The 23,416-nt window shown below is 30.9% G+C and overlaps 1 protein-coding gene across 2 annotated transcripts; it reads left to right on the forward strand.

The window, feature by feature from the left end:
* The first annotated feature begins 752 nt into the window (after positions 1-752).
* LOC126550075 (uncharacterized) lies at positions 753-23,029 on the forward strand. 2 transcript variants are annotated; one of them, XM_050200979.1, is made up of 3 exons: positions 753-944; positions 18,096-19,104; positions 22,569-23,029. In XM_050200979.1, the coding sequence occupies exon 2, from the start codon at positions 18,118-18,120 to the stop codon at positions 19,060-19,062; it is 945 nt and encodes a 314-aa protein (XP_050056936.1). In that variant the 5' UTR covers positions 753-944; positions 18,096-18,117; the 3' UTR covers positions 19,063-19,104; positions 22,569-23,029. The 2 variants fall into 2 exon arrangements, 1 of the variants encoding a protein (XP_050056936.1); XR_007604090.1 differs by having other exon boundaries at positions 754-944; positions 18,096-19,121; positions 22,569-22,977.
* Positions 23,030-23,416: the final 387 nt, after the last annotated feature.

Consider the following 23,416-nt stretch of genomic DNA (forward strand, 5'->3'; position numbering starts at 1 on the left):
TATTATAGTCTTTGTACAAAAACTCGGACATTCGCAGCTTTTACTTTTTACTTTATTCGTTGATGTTTTAATATTTTATACGATAGCTATACGAAAATGTAGCACTTTCGTAAAACAAACGGCAAATACTAAAAGTATACTGTTATATCAACTGTACAAAACCGTTCGTTTCAAAAGTTAAAGGTACGCATACGTAAATTCACAAATTCAAAATATAAAGACATACGGTAAGTCGGTTTTATTTTATCGATTTTACTCAATATACCCTATACTCATATAATATGCATAGTAGATTTTTATATTTTCGAATGAAAATTGAATATGGTATAGATGCTAAATTATATTAACTACGCACTGTATTGTGGAAAGTAAAAAAATAAAAATGTCCCTGTTATAATTGAGTTTGGTCATCGTTTATTTTCGGTCTACTAACGCTACTAATATACGTTTAATTAGTTTTAAAACAACATATTAAATACCATTCAAATAAAAATAGGAAAAAATCGAGTGGCAACTGTGAAAAAATGCTTTCACATTTTTTTTAAATAGATTTTTAATAGCAATATACGTTATTTGTGCGAGAGCGAGTATGGGTGCGTGCGCGCATGTATGTGTGTGCGTGTGTGTAGTGTGTGTAGTATGTGTGTATGGATATGTATGTGTGTTTAACAATATTGCCCGCCCTCTTTATTTCCTACTCGAAGATGTACCTACCGGCATGGAGAGATGAGTGCCTCGCTTGCCGCGTTTCCTAACCTCAGTCGCGTCGTCAGTTGATCTTCGGCTTCCACTTTGCGAAGTTTGGCACGGTGAAGGCTTAGTAGATTTCGGTTCACAAATTGTCTTCGAACACACGTAAAACACTGTAACAACCATTCGAAAATACAATTGCACTCTTCTGATTCATATACTTGTTTATAAAGCTTATTTGTACAAATAACAAGGTTAGTATTTTTATTTATTTTATTTTAATAGTTTAAGTTATTCAAATGTTCCAAAATAAAATTATTAGTACGTGTATTAGTACGTACAGTGTTTAAAATAGAAAAATTATACTTAAGTGTTTATATCAACTCAAAAATGTCAAGTTGTTATAATTATTTAGTAAAACTCCTCTGCATACATGTAACTAAAAATAATAAATATATTATGTTATCATAAGATATTATGTATTAAATATTAAAATTGAAGTAGGGAGAAAAAATAACACTTTTATATAAATATTGTAATTTCAAAGTTATAGTTTTATTTTTAGATATATTTTTTCTTGTGTACTGATTAGTCTGATTATGAATAAAGAAAAAAAGTTATATCAAAAAATAAGAAATTTAAAAGTTGAATAATACTAAAACAGAGTTAATAAAATTTTTAAATTTAATATGTGCACCTACTTAAAATATGGTCATTTTGTGTCATACAACTATAATGTTACCAATAATATTTAAATCAGTGTGTATCATTAAAAAAAAAAAAACTTTTTAAATTTAATTTTGATACTTACACAAAGTATTATGAAATGTAATTAAGCATAAATTCTATTGATTGAAAAATCATTGATACTTTTTAAAAATATACGTCTGTATAACCAAAAAAACATATAAGTTTTCAAAATAAATCTTTTTATTTAAATTCTTAATATTAACCATAGTAATACATGGTACAAAAAAAAATATTATCTGTTAAGATATTGTATATTTTTTTTAAGCTGTCACTTATTTATCACGACAAAATTATACTTCATAGCTATTACATATATATATATATATATATAGTAGTATATAATCTATAAAGGTACTTAAATTAATATTACTACAAATGACATTAGATTCGGAACATTTTTTTTTCATATACCTAACTATATTCGAATTATATATTTTATTTTTCTTTAAAAATCGAAGGTGAACGTATTCCTAGTACTGAACAGTATATTCTACTTGTAGGTATATATATATATTATATATATAAAGGTATATATTAATATTACTATAAATTATAGTATTAGACATATTTTATTCGATAACTCGCGTGCATCACGTACATTTATCATACATGGTTAAATATTGTTGGCGCACTCAACGTGAACTTACTTATATGTAATTTAAACTGAATTGAAAAAAAAAACAATTTTTTTAGTCTTATCATGTGCAGTTATTATTTATTACAATCCACTAGTTTTTTTGAAATGATAATTAATATAACAATAAACCCTAACGCTGACATTGCAACATTTCAAACGAAGCGGAACTAAACTCAATCGTATCGATATTTTTAACTTACAAGTATTATCATTTCAAATGCTTTCTGGATAGTAATAAATTTTGCATATATTGATATATATTTATCGAGTAATCTTATTTTTCTACCTATACTACATTACCATCTGATATCCATTTAATATGAATTATTTTATTCATTCACATTATAATTATTTAGTACGTATAGTTATATTTTTAAATAAAAAAAACTCAAGTGCCTCTTTAGAAAATTTATTGGTGACAAAAAATAAAATATGACACTTGAAGACCTCAACTGCGTGAGGCATCTGTTGAGTGTGGGCTACACTTGCAATGTTGTGTCTGAAGAAACGCATAATATAATATTGTTTTATTCGCGATCAGAACATATTACAAGGACTTACTTCAGCCACAAGTTAAACGTATTTTTGCTGTCCGCATAATATAATAATACAGTCATCGGCTATACGTACATACGTTGTATTATACATTATACATTTATACATGCAAGTAGGTACAACGTTCATATTATATGAGAAAATAAAATAAACGTGATTCAATTCCATTGTTCGACGAATGAATTAATATTGAAAATATTTAGATATCAATATATCATAACTATCGTGGTACTTGTAAGTTGTGGCCGACGTGATTACGGAGTATAATATATCTATAAAGATGCTATTGAGAGTGGTACTGCAACAATTGCGTACCTATAAAAACTGAAAGCGTTTCCGTAATTAAAAACGTAAAACAACGTATCTATGATTGATTGTAGACTATAAGCGGCATTGCGGTAAATAAAACGAATAAAAATAAAATTTAAAAAATATCAAGGGAAAAATATTGGTCTTATAAAAAAAAAGAATAGTAAAATAATTTTAATAAAATCCTGACCCGAGGTCATTTTGTTTGGGTTAAACGTACGTTTTTCTTCACGACCTCTGCAAATAATACGTTCACCGCCGTCGTAGTGTCCGAAGTCTATACACATTTCAGTGTATCGGAAGTGTATGCGCTATAGGCATTACATCATCATTATTATTATATTATTTTACTTGTTTCTACTTAACTTATGAATAAATAATGTTTCCTTTCTTGTCCTTTCTTGGTGAACGTGACCATATTGAACCTTTTTTCTAGTGTTTTGTGTCTTCGGGCATAGTTTCACAGCACATACATGTTATACGTGATAGGGAAAAATAATATTATTTTATTTTTAAATTTTCATATTCTACATCATTATTGAATACTGAAGGGACGACATACGAGTACAACGATGAATTTTAATGTATGACGCATTTCTTTTGATGGCTATACTATGGCTAGTATATTAGGTCAACGGGTGACATGTAACATCGTTTAAGTTAACCAGTTGTAAACGCGTCTGTAAATTTAAAATATACGACACGTGCTAAACCAAAAAAGACTTTGCCATTCAGAATTTTAATACAAAACAAACTACTTTATTGGTAAAAATTAAAAATGTAAACAATTTATCAATAATCACGTCCTATATTCAATTTATATGTCCAGATTTAAATCAATTGCATATTTAAAGCAAGAATATAATATTTTTATATTTAATAATAGGCATATTATTTTACATTTTATTTCGAGCTTATCAACTCTGAAATGTCCAATATTCGAAATATTTTTGGTATGCAAACATATTGTTATGTATTTTACGAATAAGTCTAATATAAATAATTTTTAATATTATTCTTGGCCGTATTGCTTTACCTATATACTAATTCATATTTATAGTTTAATCTATAAAAATATTATGTTGCATTATTATTGGATTTTAGCAAGTGTTTTTTTACATACTTAAACCATCATTTTTAATTTTTAGTTGATATTTAGTTTTTTACTGAGCTAGTCATTCGTTTAAATTTTAAATTACAGTTTAGTCGTGAATAATAAAATACTAATTTTGTTATAGTATTATACTAGTTAGTAATTATTAGTAATTAAATTACTATTATCTGATTAAAAAAAATAAAAATAATAATATCCTAAAATTACTTATATACACATCCGAAAAATATTTCCATGACATCATGCATGTTCTAAGATCATGGTCAACTATCATAAGGTTAAACTCTTCCACGTTATAATATTTAAAAGAAATTATTTATTGGTAATATTTTTCGTTACTAATCATTAAAATATGTATATTAAATAAATACGATAGCCATAGCCCGATTTCTTATTAATATTTATACATTTTGTCGCTGGTAATAATTTTAAACAGGGATATAAATAATATTCAAATTAATATTAGAAATTATTATTAAATATGTAGTATGTTGGATGTTTAAAAAATCAAATGTCAATTTACTAATATAATCAATACGGTGTATGTATTACGTAATACTAATTTTAAAAAAATATTAAAATTATTGGTACTGTTAAGTTGTATATGCTCTCCAATTATTGAAACGGGAATTTTTGTGAAGAAATCTATTCGTAGAACCCATACTATCGATTTTTCCTAATGTTTACATTTTTCCATAAGTGTTCAATACTTTGAGTATGAGCCATATCATTGTGACTGACAAAATTGATGAGATGATTGACGGAATAGGTACATGGAAAAATAATATCACCAAAATAACAATCAAATCTATAAATAACGAGATCAATTTATTTTTTTTATAAAAAATTCTCTCGTTTCAATGGTCGAGTGACATACGAGTATATGGTTCCATATTACTTTATTGAAATACCTAGTTTGGATTATTTTTTTTGATTTTAAGAAAATCAACTTTAACTTCTTTCATACATATTATTAAAAGATAATATTAAGAACAGTAAAGTAAATGATTCTTAATAAAATATAAGTATATACGTATACAATTGATAATCAATGGCCTAGAGACCAAGTTGATCTTAAAATAAGAGGAAAATGACAGGTTTTAAATAAAGATAAAACTATAAAAGTAAAATACAATAACTCGACCTGACTAATAACATCGAAAATGTTATTTGTATTGTAAAAAATAAACAAATTACTTACATGGCCACACATATATTTTACTCAATTTTAGTACCCAATAAAATTAATTTTTTTTCGTTTCTCAATACAAACAATATATTATTTTTAAATTATAGTAAAAAAATAAAATAGATAAGTTTTATAAAAGAATCCAACTCATAAAAAAAAACTAAGTAAATAATGGTTATTAAGTACTATAAGTAGTAATTATTATAGTATTATTAATAATCCATCGTATGTAGTTTCTACTTAAGAATTTCCTAATATTATTTTCCTGTTTTTTTTTTTATACTTACATTATTTACTTATTATATGGTAATAATAAATTACATAGACAAATGTTTTTCTAATAATAGTACTTTTTTACAAAAAAATATAAATAGTATAAGTATTAATGTATATTGTATATCAAACATCACTTACCTATTAAAAATGCCAACAAAGACTGTCATTTTTCCAATCTATAAATGTTTTATTCAAACACTTAATTTTTATTATCCTTAAAAATAATTCATATTAAAAGTATTTTTTTAAAACTGGGTTATTATATACTTTAAAATATTTTAGCCAAACTTTAATAGTAATTATGCTATAAAAAATATCAAATATACCTATAATAGTATAATACCATACCTATAATTAAAGTAATGTTTTTCTTTTATCATGACAATAAATATAAATAAAAATAATATGCTCTATATGTTATTTATCCAGATGCAATATAAATTGTTTAGATTTGGATTTCTTATAAAAAAAACGCACAAAACTGGTTTAACACCTCTTCAGGTCGACTATGTTACGACGGGAATTCTGGTGACGAATACACTGTATATGCAATTATTATTTAATATTATAGCCCGGGGAGACAAATGCGTTTTTTTTTAAATTGCTAGCTCCTGTACCATGTCCCAGATAAAATACGGGTATATCGTTCTACGCATGTTTGACATGCAAGGCACAAGCCTATAATATCCGGTCCACTTTGAATAGTTTACCCGCCAATTCATGCATGTCATCAATAATAATATAATAATACGAATACTTATAGGATTCATTTTGTATTTTCTACCAATACTATATTTATTAAAAACTTCCAATTACAAGATAAAATAGTGTAATTTAAAATACAGTATATTCGATGTATTAATTATTAAATTTCTCTAATCAATTTTCACAATCGTAATAATAGTGTATTAAAAGAAAAATTAAATCATGTTTATACACCGAAAAGCTACTTATTAGTTATTTTATACCTATTTACTGTTGGCATGAATGTATTATTTTATTTATTCATAGTTTATTAACAACTATTAATTAACAATTATGAAGTTATTTGATTACTGTATAATATATTTAGCATAGCAAAATGATTATTGAACTATTAAAATAATATTAGATTTAAGTAATATAGCTAACTTAATATGTAGTATTACTATTAACATTACTTATATAAACTAATCTTAGATTCTTCGATTGTAAAGTCCAATTGCTATAAAGATTCAAAAAAATTAAATTAAATAATTTTGAAAATATGAGTAGGTTATATACTAATAAACCTAATAATTTTGAATCGATAGTGTAGCTTGTAAACAGGTAATAAATATAGCATATATTTCATTTTATAGTCAATAATAATAACTTTTAATTAATAAGTATTAATGAGATCAACTTTAGTCAAATTAAATACTTGAAAATGTCCTAACCAAATACTCATGACATAAATATTTTAGTTACTAAAATAATAATGCTAGATGGTTTTAATTATAACTTTTAATTAGCTCAAATTAATAGTATGTACATTAAAAATCAATATGTAAGTATTAAAGCTATGTATTTATAAATTGTATATTTTAAATAAAAATCATTTTTCATCTAGAAACGTATAGATAACGTATAGATAGGTATATTTAATTATTTAAGCTGGTTTTTAACAAGTTATTTTCAATTATAAAATACATGAATGCCATATATAAATATTGTAATAAATGTATATATCATAATATATTTGGCATAGTAAGTAGTTATAAATACAATTTAAATTAAACGTTCAAATGTTACCTCTACCTCATTATAGAGTGGAATGTGTGTATATTAACTCGTTTACTCAAGTAGAAAAGTTAAAAAATAATTCAATAATAAATTAGAGCTATAAATAAAGAGGTTAAAATTTAAATTATTTTTTCTTTAACCCAAAAAGAATTATAAATAAATTAATATTGCCATTTTCCAAAATATGCGAACTAATGCGTACTAAAGACACTCGGCAAAATACGGACAACCAAATCATAATAGTGCCCAGAGCCATAATTTTAGAATTTTGTATGGAATGCAAAATAATTTACAAATAACGAACCATATTATTATTAAGTGCGATTTGAGTCGATCGCTTCACTCGAAAAATATTCTATGATTTAAAAATAAATATCAATTAAACAACATTAAAGTATGAATAATTTTTGTCGTATAATTGATATTATTAAAGGACATAAATACAGAGTAAAATAATTATATAGGTATTTGTGTTTTGAAATATTTATAATAATAGTCAAAGAATTGAAATTTGGAAATTATCATTAGGATCTTGTAAAGTTTTAAAATATCATCATAACTTAATAAAAACAAAATGCAAACACACATTATCTTCGCAGACGTGTAACCTGAATTTTTTTTAGAAGGGAGGGTTAACAGTGTAAACAGTCTAAACTCTACACTCTATTAAAGTAATCAATCTTCACGATATAATTATATCAAATATGAACTACAATCATTTGAAAACTATTGGATGTCTAAAGCATATTTCTATACTAAATAAATCGCTTGCATAAATATTTATGGCTGGCGGAGAGTACAATACAACACACTGCAAAACGCGCCACTGCTGCAGTATCCTTACATCCTACGAATGACGTCCCTCGTCTAGCTCCGAGTAGAAGACTTTTGAAATGTCTGCTGCAGAGTGCAGGACATTACGATGAAAAGTTCGCGGAACAACGACGCTACTTACAAATGCCACACGCCTAGACGGGGTTTTCCACTTAAAACAATATACCTGCCTACCGTTTTTCAATCGACCGATCATTCCGACTTTTCCCGTTCGAGAATACAAATTAATATTTCAATACACATACGCATTATACTGTACACGTCGAACACACGATAATATTATAATGTCTGCAGCGGGGAAACAATAATATACATTTCCGGCGGCCGGCGCGGGACGTGACGCGCGTTTACATTTCGGTCTTCGAGTGTCTTCCTCTTCGACGGTCCGACAATAACGTACGCGTAAGTATATAGTATAATATATAAACGGTCGCCGACTGCGGACGTCGGACGACAATAATGATATGTCGGTCGGCCGGGAAATAACAATCGATTCGGCGACGAGTTCTCCGTACAATATAATAATATATTATTATATTATATTATACGCGTGCCCCTACGTCTCGGATTTCCATAGCGGTTTTTGTACAAATGCGGCAAACGTCGGAGTCGCGCGAACGATGCCTCCGCCGCCGCGCGCTGCGCCGGACCGCGATAATCGCGCGAGACGCATTTTCCATCTCGACGTACGACTGCAATAATAATCCGATACTACGACGTCGTCAAGTTATTTCACGCGTTTTTTTTTTTATTATTGCATTATTATTAGGTACTGCTCTCGTATTATGTAGGTATTTTGCGGATCGCGACCGACGACGACTGCACCAGCTGCAGTGCGTGCCGTAATAATACATTATTATTATTATTATTATCATCATCATTATTGTTTATATCGAACACATATATTATTTGCTGCAGATGGATCAGCACACATAACACGCATTAAGCACATACCTATAGGCATAGTTTATTACGCGCGTGTACGTCGTCGCATATATTAGGTATTATTATTATATATAGGTATATCGTGTGACCGCGTATACCGTTCCGGGGCGGACGACCGCGGTCGCTCGGTTAATACGCGCGATATAAACGTCCCGGTCGGAAGAGAGACGCGTGACAATCGACGACCGCGCACACCGTTTCGGAATTCTCGACGCGACGTTGACGTATTGCGCGCTCGTCGCGATCGGATACGCGGTCTAACGGGCGGGTCGTACCTGCCGCCGCCGCGACGTCTACCTGCCGCGTGTGTTCCTATTATTGTTATTATTATTTATTATTATTATTATTATTATTATTATTGTAGATACGTCTAGTTCTGGTATAGAACAGACGCACCAAACACCTGGTTTCCCCTTACAAGGTCAACGCAAAAGAATCCGTTTTTGTCCGGTAACGGTAACGCGAGCGCGGCCGTGTTATTATTACTATTATTATTATCATAATGTAATAATATATATTGTGTAATGCGCGCGTTTTGTATTATCGTCGATAAATCAGAATTGTCGCACGTAGCACACATCGCTCAGCAAGTATACATACCTAGTATAGGTAAACGTTGATTTTACGACAAATCCATCGGCGGCAGTGGCGGTAGACCGATCGGGAATCGACGTTAAGGCACGCGAATACGCTATAAGCGAAGCAGTGGCGTCTTCTATACGCTTGAGCACGTTGCTGCTAACGACCCTTTTGGATTAGGTCGCCTTTTTTTTTTTTTTATGAACGTTAGACACGTCACACCCGTGACCGTGTTTAACCGTTTCGCCTGCAACGAACCGTGATGCGTCCGAGCACACGTCATTTGACATTTTGTCGTTCTCCGTGGTACGTATATACCTAGGTACGCTACGGGTGTATAATCTCACGAATAAATAACACGAAATCTCCATTTACGATTTTATATACCATTTCCTCAAAGTCATAGTTAACCTTGCGAAATAATTTCCATTATTATACGCATCATCGTGATGCATCAATTTAATGATTATATTGATTATAATATTATATATTGTGTATACATAATACATATACCATTATACCAACCACCGGTAACGTTTATTATGGTAATCGGCAACAAGTCGTGTGTGTGTGTGTGTAAACTGCACCGTCTGCACCATTACGTCTAAAATATTAAATCAACCGTATAATTATCATTTCACGTTTAGTATAATGTTTTTGATGGAAATAATAATTTTGAATTTTCCTGATTCAATCTGATTCAAATTCCTCTTATTATTAACCTTAATAATACAATTCAACTCTACCGCTTTTGGGTATCAATATAGGTGTATACTACCATTAAACTACATTCGAGATTCCGAGTATTTTTAAATTTAAAACGCTTACTATAAAATAAAGGACGCCGTTAAATGATATCGTGTTACCGCCACTACATAATTATTTTAATAATAGTTTTGAACCAAGTATGATATTGCATTCGTCACAATTCGATAAATCACGGCCGCGACTGTGGCGACAACGTTTGTATATACTTGTTAAATTACTTAAATTAATTAATAATTGGTAGTTAATATACATAGATATCGAACTATTTAACGTCATATAAATGGCACATGAATAATTATTATATAGTTGTAGTCTGTATGAGTATCAAGTCGATAATATAATCACGAACGTAGTATTATTATTGCAAAATAAATTGTATTGAGTCCACGTAAGATGTAAAACGACCGAAGAAGCTGCAGTACCTTTTTCATAGTCATATAATATTAAATAGGTACAATGACTGAGTGGCAGCACTTCTCATGCCTACGTTTTTATTATCACGTATACCTATATAATATGCGACTATTATTATGTAGACTGCACGCGAACACCAACATATGAGATGTAAACATGTGTAGAGTTATACAAAAAACCCACTCTTCTCCATCAAAACATATAAAAATATAAATACATAAACATTTGTGGGCAGCAACAAACTACGTTTAGTATAATAAAAGTGCAGCATACTTAACGCGTCCGTCGTTTGAGACAGTAAAACGTGCGATGCGAGATTAATGTGTGTGTGTGTTACTTACATATTTCCGTAATTGAATGTACAATTTATCAATTTTATCAATTCAAGTAGTAGTCATCATCCGTGTTTGGAGCTAAAATTCCGTAAACATAAAAATAAAATTAACACAATTAACGAGAAACAAATTATCGAAGTGCGCGACTACGAAAATAATTATCGCCGTATATTGGTTGCGGAGTCCCCTTCCAATAATCCATTTACGATTTACTCAGTCCAAACCATTTTATTGCTCCATTACTTCGTACTTCGATATTATCAAATTTTATTACAACAATAATGCTATCAACGATACTTTTTTTATAAAAATTCCTGTCTGAGCTAACTTCTCTAATTAATCCTTAATTATACTTTAGTATAAGTTTGTACTTATCATTTATGAAAAAAAAATGTAGTTTTGGTTTGTTTTGTATTATGTGCCAGAGTGACTTTTTATAGGTACTACAATACCATAATAAATATGAAGTGTGATAAAATTTGTTATCATACATACATTATAAAGCGTGAATAAAAACCAGTAATAATTAACAAAAACATGTAACTTTTTAAAACCAACCAATTTATTTCTAAATTTTAATCAAAACTGTTTATTTTCTACAATTTTTTTACGAAATTTGAATCTTATAGCCGAATTTTTTTATGTTTTTGGATACATTCCAGATGATTATGACTTATGAGTCTAACAAGCAACTGAAACTTTTATTATACCAGTGAGTTTTATAAGCGGCGTCAACTGCATAATCTAACTATAGGTTAGGTATGAATGGTATCTATGATTATTATATTTTACATTTCATTATAATGTCATAGACGTATTTCATGTTATTATTAAATTTATCTACACATAATATTGTAGTTATCAACTATAGAAGTTTTATCGTAGTTTCATAAAACTAATAATAACACTATTGGAGTTGAACGAACGCATATCGTCTTTAAATAAATAATATTATGTACCTAGTAATATAGTGAAACTTTCATTCAACGAACTTTCATTTAACGAAATTTTCTGTTTAACGAATTATTTTTGAGGACCGCGACCTTCATTGTTAATCATGCGTTAAATCTATTTAACGAATTCCTCTATAATACGTATTTTTGTTCACCATGAGACTTTGTTATATATTAAGGAAGTTTCACTGTATTTCACTTCAATTACTCCTTACTCGTAAAGTACGTATTTTGCGAATGTATGTAGAAAGTATAATACTATAATCTTATAATCTCATGGTAACCTTTTGATAATTTACCAACCTATATTCACAGTAAGAATACGCGTAAGTGTGTAATCGACAAATTACTTTACCGCGTGTTGTCTATATACTTGTCTGCGTACGTCTTCAGCAGCGCCCAAATCGCGCACGTTCGAAATATGGCCGTGACTTTCATTCTTCTCGTTAAAAGTGAAACACGCCAACGTCGCCCTCCCGCTTCCGTACAATAATCTGCAGTTTTTCACCGATGTCATTGTCGGAATGTCGGCAATCGATACACGTCTTCCAGGTGATATTGTGATAATGACACATATAAAATATTATATATTTATATGTACGGCGTATACATGATGTGTACGTGTGTGTGTGTATTGTATAATAATAATTTTCTTTTCGCTCGTATATTATCCATATATGGGTTTGTAACATCATATTATATACATTATATACGCGTGTACAGTCGAGATCGCGCTGTTTTTATTTTCTTTTTTTCGACGCTTGTCATTTTCACTCTTCAATTATTATCATTAATAATAATAATAATAATCGTATTATTAGACGTACGTATAGTGTACACTGTACATAATATACGCTTTCCACCGTGTGAATGAGGCGCGAGCCAGTTTTATTACCACCTCGCGGGCACAGTGTTGTGCGGTATAAAATAATACGCATTTTTTTTTCACTCAGACCATCGATACATCTAATACGCATTATAATCATTAATATAAAAATATTATTATACCCGTACGATGTCTGCATATGCACGCGATAATATATATGCGTCTCGACGTCGTGCACGTGATAGATATATTACAGATATTTATGCATATACGTCGAACACTGTGGAAGATCGACATTAACGTCCATACTAAAACTATATAGTATATACATTTATTATTGTGCAATATACCGGCGATTGAAAGTCAACACACTCTGATAATATAGCGATAATACGCTTTGTACGATATTTATTTAATATATTATAAGTGTACAACGTAATATTCAAAAATTAAACGATAGTTATATAGTGGCCTCCGGTGAAGTATTCCATACGTTCATTAATTATTATAAAAGAACCTGTCACTGTTGTTAATTGAGACGATAACTCATTTCGTCAGCATATCATCGCACTGAAATTTTAGTATAAATCGCGCTATAGTAGACCTTCGAGCTCAAATACCGCCAACGTAACATGCATAGTGCACGGTATCGACATTTTCTAGGATTCATGACTGTATCAGTGGTACTAACTTTAGGTACCACATAACACCTATATAATAATATGTATTGACGTCTCTATTTTAGCCGTATCTAATTGGCCTTATACTTACACCTATAGACCTATATAAACAAATTAAAGCAATTATACGGTATAACAGAATAAATAGAAAATATTTTATTAAGTATTGGAACAGGTCATTTAAAACTTGCTTGGTATATAATGTATAAATACAAAAAAATAACGTCACTACCACAGTTTTAATTGATAAGAAATTCACGAACAAAACGAAAGTCTCTAATTAAAGTAATTTCAATGTAATAACTGAAATGGCATCTATACCCGTAAATACAGTTTTCATCATCTAGGCCTAAACGGTAACTCGTATGTATAGATTATTAACTTTTATAAGCGTTAGGTTAGGTTTTCCTAAAACGACCATAATATTCACATATTATATATAATCTTATAATCTGTTTATTACATGAGTACCTATATGTGTGTGAAATTATAATTTCAGTATTATACGTGAATATAAGCGACTGTGGTATATAAATTCTGCAAAATGGAAAAGATCGACGAAGTACTAACCAATATACTTAGGTATACCGCATTTAACATTTCAAATTGATTGGTGGTTTTTTACGTCAATTTATGTGCACCTGCACGTACACGCAGACGACGAGTAATTTAATAATAATAATAATAATAATAATAATAGTTTATCATTCAATCGTTTAATAAAAAAAAAACTTTTTTTTTTCTATTGCAATTTTCAACAGTAGATTATTTATATATATTTTTTATATATCGGGACTAAAGAATAGAGTAATAAATTCACAATCAAATTATGTACATAATCACATGATGCACAAAATAATTTGGGTTGTGAACTGTACACCATACAGATCCTTGAGTACAACTACAAGGAGGGATTAGAGTAATAAGACACAAGGGGAATTGGTCCCCTTAAATCTTACTATGCTTAAGCCGGGTCTGATTTAATATTTTCTTAAAAAAAAATTCAGTGGTACGCTTAAATCAAAGTTGAACCAAAACAATTTCCTCTGTTAAAAATAAATATTATCATTCTACTTTTAAAAATTATCTTATTAAGTAATGTTGGTCCTGACTTCGAGATATGATAGGTTATGTTTATATCATAGTTCACCGGCCATCGTCGCTCCTATAACAATATTCATAACTTTATATCATTATGAGAGAGACATAGTAATTTTTACTAATTTATACTATTCTAGACTTCGAGTTTTCGATCTTGACCGAGTTCGAGTTCGACCGGTGTTACCGGCTACAAGGTATACCTACGCTTTACACTACAATTCTCCATGTGCTATGATTGTTATTATTATTACGTGTACCTGCGCTTTTTTATATACCATGCATTCTTCACCGTGTTAAGACACAAGTGTAATAATGTTGTTATAATGGTTTTTTTCACTGAATGACTGTGCGTATTTATACTTAAAGTAAAAATAATAATTTCTGTATCGTATTATTCTTTTTACCTCATTAAAATATGTTCTGCGAACCACGTACGTAGGCTAGTAGGCGTGACTGTGTTTTAAATCAAATAATAATAAGGATGATAAATACCGAATTACTGTTTGTAGGAGTTGGGTGGTCGACTGTTTTACTCAAGACCGGTTTTTTCTTCTTTACTATAAAATAGTAAATATCATCCTTTCGTTGTAATTATATGTATTCAGTATTGATATATATATATGTATTTATAAATATTCTAAATATACTAGATAAATCTATAATATCGATTCTAATTGTACCTAATAAAATTACGGCTTTATTTACTTTAACACCCGAGGGATATCTGCTAACTGCAGCATCGTGTGTTTTTTTCCATTAAGACAGAAGTCCGGTCCGACAACTAATATATGTTATTATTATTATAAAACGATTATAATAACTCTGATAATGTACAATATCGGTTGACTGTAATCTAAGTGATTTTCCATTTTTAACGATATTATGATTCATAACTATTAGTGTCCGCCAGGCGCCGGTCATTGCTTCCTCCGCTCGTTAAAATTATATACTGAAACGTATTCCAACATCAAATAATGTGTAAGATGTTATGTAAAGCATACAATATAATATATATTTTTATATTATTTTATGCGTTGAAAAATACACGACGATCATACGGTTATTATTTCGTTATTTTGGTTTTTACGACATGATAATATTTTTCTATTAGATATACCTATACATTAACGATAAGTACCTATATTAGAGTACAACAATATAACTAAAGTACGTATAAAACCAATATGAAATATGAATAAGTAATACTATCTTAGGAATAATATTATTACGAACACAATACTAAATACATTGTGACGCTCATTATAACGGTAAATTAATTAAGCTTTTTTATAATTTATTCCCGGAAACCTTGCGAAGACTAATTTTATTGTGTACAAAATAAACAAGCAGAACATCAAACTGTTTCCACCATAGCAATAATTGCAATATGAATTTAAAAAAAGAGTATAATTGATTTATAAATTGTAAATATATACTTATAACTTTCCAGACATCAACTCACACAATTCTTATAAGTAAAAATTGTTTATGCGACATTGCGACCATAATTAAAGTAGGTAGGTTAAGGTTTGTATCGATCAGTTTATGATTTTTTTTTTTCATATTATCCTGGACGTTGAATTACGACCATGTAGATATCTACAAGACAAAGCATGTTTATTTCATTATGACTTAGGCGAGAGACAACACGTATTGTAATGTATTCGCGCAGTAAATATCTATAAATTAGGAAGTGAGCCGGACACTACAGCCATTACGAAAACATTTATTCAGTTTTTCTGAACTCGACACCAGACACCATGCATAGCAAATACTACATACAATGTACATACACTATAGAAATGTGTTTAGCGAGGATGAGTTTAATGATATTCTAGAGAAAGATTTGAAAAAAATAAAAACTCGGAATCCCGTCGAGTGCGTATTTAGGTAGTGGGAGGAGGATTATGGGCTTATGGCATGAAGATAATCACGAGACATCAGTGCAAAAAATTGCAAACTGCATATTTTACTATAATATAACTACCACGAACGCATGATAAACGCTTATTACCGTCCGCACTCCACACGTGTCATAATATTATGTAGAAAAATATGAACTCGAGAATTTGTCGTGGCGTGTATATAACGGTTGTAATTGAATTGTTGCGTATAGCAATAAGACGTAGATAGTACGCACATACACATATTATACATGTAAAGCGTGGGTGGAGACGTGTAGTAAAAACAGATTTTTACGTTCTTCTCTAAACTTGCTATACAGTGCACGAATCGTGTGTAATAATATATGGGATTGAAAAACAACAACGTTTTTTTTTCTCGTTCTAAACGAATGCAGATCTATATATTATTATTATTACGAGCGGTTGGCCGACACAACTGACACGGGTTCCATCATAATTTATAACAATAATTATTATACGACTGCAAAGTGTGCGACGAATGAAAAAGTACAAAATAAACGAACGCAAATTATTATAATTATTAGTTTGTTGGCCCGGTGGCCGGGTCATCACAGCAACACAATCAAGGTGTCCTCCTCGATCACGTTGTCAGTGCGGGAATGTTATTATATAATATTATACGTATGTACGTGTTGTATTTTTATCCACAAATAGAATTACAATTTACAATTTTGACGTATATTATAGATATATTTTTGTGTATATTATGGTATACATAATATACAAAATATTGTCGGAGTTAACGACGAACTTCCGATAGAAAAGTTTCGTTCTGGAAGACTGGGAGCCGAAAACCTTGCAATGTATCGAACGTGGCTATAACGAAAATATGAAAACCTTTATTTTTAATTTAATCATGAAAATAACGTTATAGAAGTAAATACTGGTTTATACGGAATATTCTGTATTCTATATTATTAAAATATCATTTAATGTACTTGGAAGGCGCATATGTATTTCTTCACCTCCACCCTTCGCTGCACTCGACATGCCACTGGGCTGCAGTATCGTTCAAGTATTCCGCACAGTCGTCCTGTCTTTCTGTCATTATTCTCTTTTTTCTGTGTCCTAAACGCCTATCCTACTATCTTGCCTCTCCTGCGATTCATCTGCATCTTGTAACACAACAACAAAACCGACTATTACTTAATTCAAATTAAAATGATATATATTATATATATATAATGATACTGACAACGCTGTTATTAGAGTCATATAATTCATAATTTTATTAATAGCGCGGCATAAAGTAATCACCAACCATTTAGAATACAAATAAATTCAGTGTTATAATTTATATACTGTAATAAATGCATAAATTAATTATAGTTTATTATAGAAATATGAAAAATAAAATATCGTATTCAATAAAGGCTATTACTCTAAGTATATTACATGACAACAATTGTACATCACATTACTAACATATTATGTGTGTATATATTTTTCAGAAGTGCACAGGGAAACCGCGAGATGCGTAAAATCGTTTTGGTGTTTGCGGTGGCCGCGGCGATGGTAGCTGCTTTCGGGGTCGTACCGGCGGCTGCTAAGAAGCAAAAGGAAGACCGCGGCAGCGTAAAGTCGACGGCTGATGAAAACGGCAACGACGTCGACGGTCGCGGGGCGGAAACGGCCAACGACTACGACAGCCAACGGTTTCCGGTTATGTACTCGGCGGACGAGTCGACGGCGAGCACGCCGGAACCGGCAGCGGCTCCGGCCAAGACGTCGTCGACCAAGCAGTCTTCGAGCAAACAGCACAACGCCAAACTTTTGAACAAGCTGGGCATGAAGAGGGTGCGGACCAGTGGCGGTACGGCCGACAGTGGCGTTGCCAACCATCACCGGAAACGATTGGCCAGCCAATCGAGGAGCAAGTACGCTGCGGACGGCAAAGGCGGTTCGGACTCGCAAATGTTCATCGTCAAGTTGCCGCCGCACTCGCACTTTTACGACGACGGTTCGGCCGTCCGCCAGAGGCTGGGACAGCCGCTACAGCAGACGCCCTACAAGAACATGAACACGGTGCCCGTGGGGTTCGTGTCCAACGGCAAACCGGCAAAGGTGTACCACTGGAACCTGCCGACCATCAAGCACGCGCTGAGCGGCGGCCGTTACAAGGGCGTCAACGACTTGGTCGCGATGCAACACCAACAGCAACAGATGCAACAGCAGTTGCACCACCTGCAGTACGCCCAAGCCGGCGACTTTGACCATCCGTCGGCGGCCGGTTCCAAGATCTTGCCGCGCCGCACGCTCTACTACAAGCCACGGGCGGCCGGCAAACCGGTGAAAAAATCGTTCGTCAACAACGGCAAGCCCAACGGATTCTACGTGGTCAGCAGCAAAAACTCGGCCGCGGTAGTACCGCAGTACCACAAGATCATCAAGGCGTACTACGGTAGCGGCGACGATTAATACCTGCGGCGTCAACTGTCGTCGACCACCCGTCGCTCCTAAGTAATCGATCGCTTTGCGTGAGTTGTACAAACCATTGTCCATTATTATAATGTAGGGGGGGGCATAGATAGTTTGAGCGAATCGACCAACAACGTGTTCTATTTTTTGCGAAAATTATACGTTTTGGTCAGTTCGGGCGAGTATTAATTATACCGAAATTACTGTTTTGATATAAGTATATATAGAAGAAGTACGAATATAACTTTACAGATATAAGTTATACGCAATGCCAATTGAAAATAATTAAAATAATATAATCAGATCATATACATAAATAACAATAATGAACTATAAACTCTAAATTTAAAAAGTCATTAATATTGTAATATACCTAGTAATGTAAATTAAAAATTAATAAAATATAATCACATGCACATCGAAGTGCAAATCACTCGTGTAAGTAAAATTTATTTTCGCTCGCCTGAACGGACTATTTATATTTTGGTAAATATTATTACATTCGCTCAAACTTCCATCACTCAATAATATCATCGTGTATATTGTGTTTGCCTAACTACTTTACAAAGACCAGCTCAGGCCGTAAGATAACTCAAATATTATAATCATAGACTTGGATTAAAAGTATTTTTCAATTTAAAAAAAAAACCAGCGATTGTACACTAAATATATCTATGTTTTTAGCGAGATCATTACCCATGATAGTATAATATAATAACTATATTTTATTTTCATCTAAACGAAACAATTTTCAAAAAAAAAAAATATATACATTTTCACTATCGCCATTAACAAATCCATAAATTGTCATGCGTAGGTGTACACTGTACAGGCTACGTGTTTTAAAGACGCGCTGTACTTACACGGCGCATTATACATTTATACACCACCCACAGTCCACACGTTTAAACGTTTTGTACCTATAATATAATTTAATATTATGACATTATATATACAGAATGACCCGTCGACGTTGCAATGACGAATCGCTATTCGTAACGTTTACACGTTTAACACGTCTTGACGACGTCGTGTGCGATATACGACGACAATTTCGCTGCATTATAAATTATTTACGTGATAATATATATATAATAGATATCTGATAGTATAGGTACAGAAAGTATTAGCTAGTCAGCGGCGAGTTAAGTATTCTGCTACAGTCCATCATACCATTCATACCGTATGTCCGTATATGAAGAAGCGACGCGACACGTCGGCAATCTCGGTATTTATGCCTTGATTTTTCCCCCATATACGTCTTTGATCAGTTATTATTTCGATTTAGCACTGTATGACATTCAAAAAGAAAACCATTCGACCGCTTCAAACTGGGGTTATGTAAATATAAGTACCAACGATTTTCGTTTCTGTACGCTCGAAAAACGATCATTATTTATACATTATACATCATTACTCATCGTTATTATTATTTTTATTATGCTGTTATAAATACGTAAACGTAAACTATAATATTATATTATCTCTATTTAATAAAAAAAAAAACAGTGTTTGTATGTTTATAAGCAATCCACGGTCAAGTCTATAGTATTAAAAAATGATACATAACTACATAAGTAAGGTCCTATACCGAGGATAAACAACTCAAACCCAATTTTTGCAAAAAATCTTGAATTTTGCTTACATAAAGATTGTTTAACTCATAAAAAAAGAATATTTTTTTGTTCGTATTGGGTTGCTCATTGGTTACAGGAAATAAAATAGCTATTATAATTGGATATAATTTTAGACCTGTATTTTATACTTGGTCAAAACCACACAAATTAATATGTATTATACAATATTATTATTATTAATATATAATATGTGTAGCTTGAATTTAATGAAGATTAAACCAAGTAAATTCATTGGTAATATTTAATTTTTCCCGGACAAATCCATGCAGTTAGCTACAATAGTTATAAAAAATATATCAATTACATAAAATTAAAGGTCTAAAGCAACGACCTATATGCAAATCCACGATAATTTTCGACAAATTTTCATACTGTTTTTATCAATAAATTCAGTAAGACCCATATTAGTATTATGGACTACGTTTTATACTTTTTAACACATAAACTTTTCGATTGTTATAGAATATGTTACCAAAATTCACAATCAATTTTGACATCTTATTTCTTACACATTTTAAACAACTATTTATAGGTACCTATTTGTATTATAGTAGTATATGATTGTGACGGACACATTCCCGACGTATCGTGTAAGCTTAACCCGGACGTATATAGGACGCGATGTAATTATATATTTATATATAGAATCGTAAACCCTTTAAATGGAAAAAAATAATGATATTCATATCGTTACGGATCTTAAGCTCGTATAGTTTTCCTCTTAGGCGGTAAACAGACTCCCAAAAGTATTTTATCATGTTTTTTTTTTTAAACACGCGAGCATTAAGATTATAATATAAAGGATAATGTTATTGTCCTAACGCCGCCGCCGGCGTGTTGTTCAATTATTATTTCTCGTCCACTAAATTCTATATGCATACATGGTCCGTGCACATATATAGTATGTATGTATTATGTATATATGCATAACCATATAGTCGTTGCGAGAGGGTCACTATTCCGTGAACTTTATAATGATGTATACTGATATTTCACGCCTAGTGCGCTAACGGTACATCGGTGTATTTACCGGTTTGAAAAATTGAGAATTAAGGAAAAACATCGTATTCTGTACAATTGTGTTAATAATATATTTGTAAATTATAGATACATATGATATTATTATTATATAATTTCGTATTCGTGTACAGACGTGAGACGTACAGTGTACATGTGTAGGAAATAGGAATACCTATATTACTTGCATGTGTCGTCGTTGTTGTTGACCGTTTTTCAACGTGTTCGTACACAAATATTTAAACGGATAAATTTGAAAAAGGTACCTACTTTGTCTGGGTATCTTCATTTTGCTTACACTTTATCAATGCGATTTTTACAAATTAATTATGAGTATAAATATTATATTCGTACTCGGCGATCATAATATTATAGTTATTTCTCTGTTCATCGCGTGTTTTGCAAGGTTACTCTCGGCGATGACACGTTAAAAATTATACATCTCAATATAAGTGCATAATATGTTTGCAGGTCGCAAAAGTACGAGTATAGGTAGGTGTGCATTCGGTGCTCATGGTCTATTAAAACGAAAGCACTTTGAAAAATTATTGGTTCGTGTTATCCATTAAATCTAAATACAACACGAATAAGTGTTTCAGCGTTGTATTCTATTTATATACACACGAGTATTGACGCATTAATATTTTAATATGGTATACACAATATACATGATATGAAAATGGTACGATTTAATTTTATGTTTGGTGTACGTTTATTCGCTGCAGTCGCGATGTATAGTAAGAATCAGTATAATGTGTTTAAATAGCTAATAGTGCTTTTTTTAAAGTCATTGACCGAAAAACAATAAACATATTTTTCCACTAACCCTTATGTGTGTTTTTTGAAATACAGGAGTTGGAGTGCGCACGCGGCCGTAACAAGTGTTCAACAAGTTATACTGGACCATTTCAATAAAATTAACTTGTGTTTTTTTTTTTTTTGTTACGTATATAATTTTGCCAGAATGTTGTATTTTGTAAATATCGCGACTCGTGACGTAGTTTAGTATACATATATTATAACTATAAGTACTTATTTATTTTATATCCAATCAAACATCACTATACATTTTGTACATACATAGCGTATATTAACAGTATTTTATATCTCCTTTTATTATACATATTATGATCTATATCTATTTATATATATATTTATATATTATATGTTACGCTCAAATTATCGTGTATCAGACTGAACTAACATAATACGTTTTACGTCTTTTTTATTTTGTATTGTGAATGTCAATTCATTATAATATGTAAAATATATTATGCATATACGTATAATATTATATGTACTTAGGTAATATAATATAATAAATGAATAATTTTTTTTTTTTTTTAACTATGTCTATTTTATTATTTTTCTATATTTACAAATTTATAAATCGATTACATACCATATTATATTGTTTAATAAAAGATCGATTTTCAGCAGCATTTTCAAACCTACTGTAGTATATTTTACATCAAACATGTTTTTTGTTTTGCAAAAGAGATATTGACCTCAGCATTACTTAATGTAATCACTAACAGTATTGTAATGTACAATTTGGTTTGACTAACTACTAAGGTATGATGTCCTGATGTCTACCAAAACGTGCCATTGTTATTTTATTCAAAATTCCGGTTTCACAGCACCGCGAGATATGTACTTAATTTATTTGCCAACAATTTGCTGCATCTCGTTGCAAATTC

This window comes from Aphis gossypii, chromosome 2 (assembly GCF_020184175.1).
Source record: "Aphis gossypii isolate Hap1 chromosome 2, ASM2018417v2, whole genome shotgun sequence".
In the NCBI taxonomy this organism is placed as follows: domain Eukaryota; kingdom Metazoa; phylum Arthropoda; class Insecta; order Hemiptera; family Aphididae; genus Aphis; species Aphis gossypii.

Excerpts from the sequence above, each read along its gene's own strand:
- LOC126550075 (XM_050200979.1), top strand. The coding sequence starts at position 18,118 with ATGCGTAAAATCGTTTTGGTGTTTGCGGTGGCCGCGGCGATGGTAGCT.